The sequence below is a fragment of the Sturnus vulgaris genome, chromosome 3 (genome assembly GCF_052056855.1).
Source record: "Sturnus vulgaris isolate bStuVul1 chromosome 3, bStuVul1.hap1, whole genome shotgun sequence".
Lineage (NCBI taxonomy): Eukaryota > Metazoa > Chordata > Aves > Passeriformes > Sturnidae > Sturnus > Sturnus vulgaris.
The window spans coordinates 84,425,822-84,430,126 of record NC_142245.1 but is presented as its reverse complement, the minus strand read 5'-3'; the positions used below and the strand labels follow the sequence as shown (position 1 = coordinate 84,430,126).

At 44.9% G+C, this 4,305-nt stretch overlaps 1 protein-coding gene across 1 annotated transcript; it reads right to left on the bottom strand.

Annotated features, from left to right (window-relative positions):
• Nucleotides 1–216: 216 nt before the first annotated feature.
• Nucleotides 217–4,099, bottom strand: COX7A2 (cytochrome c oxidase subunit 7A2). Its single transcript, XM_014870214.2, has 4 exons — nucleotides 3,952–4,099; nucleotides 2,779–2,868; nucleotides 1,272–1,356; nucleotides 217–428 (listed from the first exon to the last, which is right to left on the bottom strand). The coding sequence occupies exons 1-4, from the start codon at nucleotides 3,967–3,969 to the stop codon at nucleotides 370–372; spliced, it is 252 nt and encodes an 83-aa protein (XP_014725700.1). The 5' UTR covers nucleotides 3,970–4,099; the 3' UTR covers nucleotides 217–369.
• Between the last annotated feature and the right edge of the window lie 206 nt (nucleotides 4,100–4,305).

Here is a 4,305-nt window from a genome sequence, read left to right as displayed (position 1 = left end):
TCTGTGAGTCCTTTGTGCTGCTCTGCAGGTGCTCCTGCTGACCTGTGACCCCTTTCCTGGCTCTGGACAGCTATGGCTGGCACTGGCATCAAACTGAGGTGAGGAGTGGGATGGACTGAGCCTCTTCTCTGCCGGCAACCTTAGTAAAGCCCCTTGGCAACCCTACGACCAAAAATGCTCACACACATAAATGATGATACAGCCCAGACACTCACACCACATAAAAACTGCTTTATTGATTGCAGTTTACATGTTACAATCAACATATGATTCCAATCATTAGGCCAGCTGCTTATAATAAGCTGCCACCACAGTCACATGGGAACTTGGACAAAGAGATGTTAGTTGCTGAGGCATCCTCAAATGGAATCAGTTTGGCTTCTTGGGCATTGAAGAGACAAGCAGATAATAAACAGCATACATTGTTCCTGAATTAAGAGACAGAAAAGATATTTTCAGATTAGCATACAGAATTCCTTTCAAGTCGGTTTTCCAGTTTGTTCCAGAAGAAATACTGACAATAAGCATCTGCAATTCACATAAAATACATTCCCACAGCCACGTCTCAATTTTTTTTGGTAATTCCTATTTTAGAGAAAAAAACATACATTTCCATAGGCTGCACAAAAAGAAAGACACAGAAAAAAAAAATGGGGAGAGGCATGTCTGTGAAACCTACACAATCAAGAAGTCAATGTTACTCATTCTTAAAGCAGCTGAACTGAAAATCTTTTGATCAATACATTTAAATTAGAGGCTATTGCAAAATTAGGTAACAATCAACATAAAGGTTAAATATATCCAATATTATGAACCTTGGTTATAATTCTGCTAGTTTTCACAGCACATGAAAACTCAGTACACTGAGTATCACCTATCACTAAGAGGAGTCAGGCTAGTGTGAAAACTGGTTCATATATGTGCTATAATTACATTGTACTCCTTTGCAGAATAGATGAAGTAGTTCTGTTTTTCTCTAACACCATACATTAAAGCTGAAGGAGTATTCAGACCACAGTACTTAGTCTGGGAAAAAGCCATATGAAAATCTAAACCTGGAAAAAGCACAAATGAATACACAGTATGTCCAAATGTGGTTTCTTCTTCTCTACATAAACTTTGCATGTTATAAAGAACAGACTGAAGACACTGCGTAATTATTTTACAGAGCAAACACCATCTGTTTTGGACACTGCACCAAAGAAAAAATATTTTAATGCTAGTGCACTGGAAATTGTACCAAAGCATAAATATTTCAGTATTAGCCTTACCAAGCATTGTGAGACCTGCAGTGGTTCTGTACAACAGAGAATCTTTTGCCCCGCCTTTAAGATGCACTGGGAGGCCATTATCCTCCTAATGGAAACAAGTGACAAAAATAAACTATTTATATGCAGTTCTGCAATATTGTGTTACTATAACTACAATTACCCAGCGGAAGAATTACTACCCCACATTATCTTTCTGACTCCCAAAAGACACTGAACCTTATTTAGACCCCACTCTGTCTTGAAAGCTTTCATTCTGGGATCAGGTGATGACTCACTAGGGGAGTACAATAAATCATGTGCACAGTTCATAACTGAAGCAGTGACTGGCAGATGCCTGAACACTTCTGACACCAGCCAGACCCCTCGGGTGCACGGGATGTGATTACCATCCCTAGAAACTATCCATCCATCTCCAGTATAGTCGAACCCTGATACAGGGAGCAACAGGGGTAGGAGTCTGTATTGTCATTTGGTGGCATACAGGAAATTGTTTTGCTCCACCCAAAGTAAAACTAAGCAGCAGATCCACATGATCTTTACCCCTGTCAGTAAGATCACACTGCTTTGGACTTCAAGCCAGCCTTCAGTGCTGGTGACCTGCAACCTACTCCAGCTTAACTTTCTGTCCCGCAAGAAAGGAATGAAAGCAGGAAGAGATATGCCTAGAGATCTCTGCCAGCAGAAACTGAACCTCTGACCCCCTCCCATCACCTACATCATCCTCCCATTTCCTTCCCTTGGCTCACAATGAACACCATGCTCCTTAGTCAACTGTCTCAACAAGACTGGCTTTCTCTTTCAGGGAAAAGGAAAGCAATAAGACACTAAAACTACTTAGGTGGGGCTTCTAAAGTGGGTCCCTTTCACAGATCTGAAGGCCAGTTTATCCTCAGTATGAAGCTACAGCTCCAGGTTGTGACTCACAGCTGGGATTACTCTCTTTGAGTGTTCTCTGCTTTTACTACTTTGCTCAGAGGCCCTATCAGGAAAAGAGTAATTCAGAAATAACTTTTAAAGATCCAGTAATTTTCAAGGAATGAATCCAATCACTTAAGACCTTTATAGTTTTCATAACAGAGAATAATACCATATCTTAATTAAAAATTATGGTGCTCATCTATGAGTTATAGAAAGAGATATAAGATTTCAGGTTTACTTTTTCACTGTATTTCTGTCTTCTCACTCTTTTTCTCTATTTGATCTTTGGAAATATTCCCCCATATCAACTCATTTCAGAGTACCATGCCTAATACTTACGAGAAACTCTGGCACAAATCATTTCATGGGGTAAAAAAACCCCTAAAGAGTCAGCAAGTCAAGTATGCATATAAAAATACTCAACCTCTGCAGAAAATAACTGCTAATGGCAAACGCTCTAGTCATGCAACTGATTTTGAGAGCTCTCTTCGGATGTAAAGGGGAGCCTGACCAGCTCTTTAGAAAAAAATCATGCAGTTACAATCTAAAACCTTGTTAATCTACTAACATTACTCAACTCACTCATTACCTGAAAAAGCTTCTGACTCTCAGAAACCCTGTTTTCAAGCTGCCTGCGTGAAGCAGTGCTTATAGTCCTCTGGGAAACCTGGCGGAGAGCCTGAAATAAAAGATAAGCAGTGTTTTAATAACAGTGACATTTTACAGCTCTGTCCACACTGGGTAGAAACTGCTTCTTTGAAAAGAAAGAAGTGAGACAGCAAAAAAATGGCTTTTAAAAACAAACAAACAAACACACAAAACTTCACCAAAACATGCTAATTTTGAATTCAGTAAAATTTTCAACAAACTTTGTAAAGGACTGCTTGACTAGCTACCTGAAAAGGAAAAACTAGGGAAAATTTCTTTCAGTAAGATACAACAGTTTTACAGATCTGCAGCATAACCTTCAGGTTCCCTTTCAGGGGAAATCTTGGCCTCTGCCCCTTAGACCTCAGTTTTAGGCACCACTTTCTGTGTCAGGGACAATAAAAATATTATTGTACCTAGCAAAAGGGAGAATAATAATTTAAACAAGTGTGTTTGTGTCCTGTCACTGCTGCAGTTCACCTCCGAGCCACCAGCACAGGAGACAACCTTCACAGTGCTAAGGAGGCACATCCTGCCACAGACACAGTTTAAATCACCCTGCTGTGTCCTGAGCTGGAATCTGTTCCCCTAGACTGATCATACAGGGTAGCCTACCAAAATCAATGACCTATATATACAATTCTTTAATCTGCCTTCGCTAAAATGCAATGTCTCAAAAGCGCAGTAGCCCTAAGCTGCTAGCGGCCTCGGCCTCCTCCAAGCAACATTGACAACACATCGTTCCCACACAATTAACACCGCTAAAAACGCAGCCACGGGGCGAGCAAACATACAAGTGATGCTGTTCCAAGGAACGGGACAAGGCATCTTCTGTCCCTACCCACCCCAAATAAACATGCTATAAAATGTATCTCCTTAAAGACGAGCTAAGCATACCCGAGCCCCCTGACTCAATCTCATCCTCTCAAGTCCCTGAAGCTCAGCACTACGAGCAGCGAGCGGGCCCCTAAGACCTTGCGCCGACCCCCGCAGGTCGCTCCGCAGCGCCCGGCAGGGACGGCGGCCAGCGCGGCCGAGCCCCGCAGCCGGGCGGGCACCCGGAACGAGCCCCACACACCGCCGGCGGCAGCGGGCCGCTCTCCCCGGGCCTCACCAGCACGTTCCGCCACATCGCGGCTCTTGGTCCTGTCACCTCCCGCCGGCAACAAGGGCAGCGGAAGGGGAAGCGGCTCCCCCGCCCACGGCGGACGCACCACAGAGGGAGCGGCCCGGAGCGCCGCCGCAGAGCGCACAGCGCCCCCCGCCAGTCCTCCCGGCCCCGCCTGGCTGCGGCAGCACGGCGGGGCTGGGCTGGGGATGGGCCTGGGAGCCCCGGGCTGGGATCCCGGCACTGGGATAGAGGAGCGGTGACCTCTCAGAAGACGCAGGGCCGGCAGCGGCTGAGACACGCCTAGAGCGTTCGTTTCCTCATGCCACACAGCCCCGGCGGGGAAGCTGCTGCCATGAC

Coding starts and splice junctions, on each gene's coding strand:
- COX7A2 (XM_014870214.2), bottom strand. Junction 1,357..2,778: donor AGAGTCAGAAGCTTTTTCAG/GTAATGAGTGAG, acceptor TGTTTCCATTAG/GAGGATAATGGCCTCCCAGT. Junction 429..1,271: donor TGCAGGTCTCACAATGCTTG/GTAAGGCTAATA, acceptor CTCTTAATTCAG/GAACAATGTATGCTGTTTAT.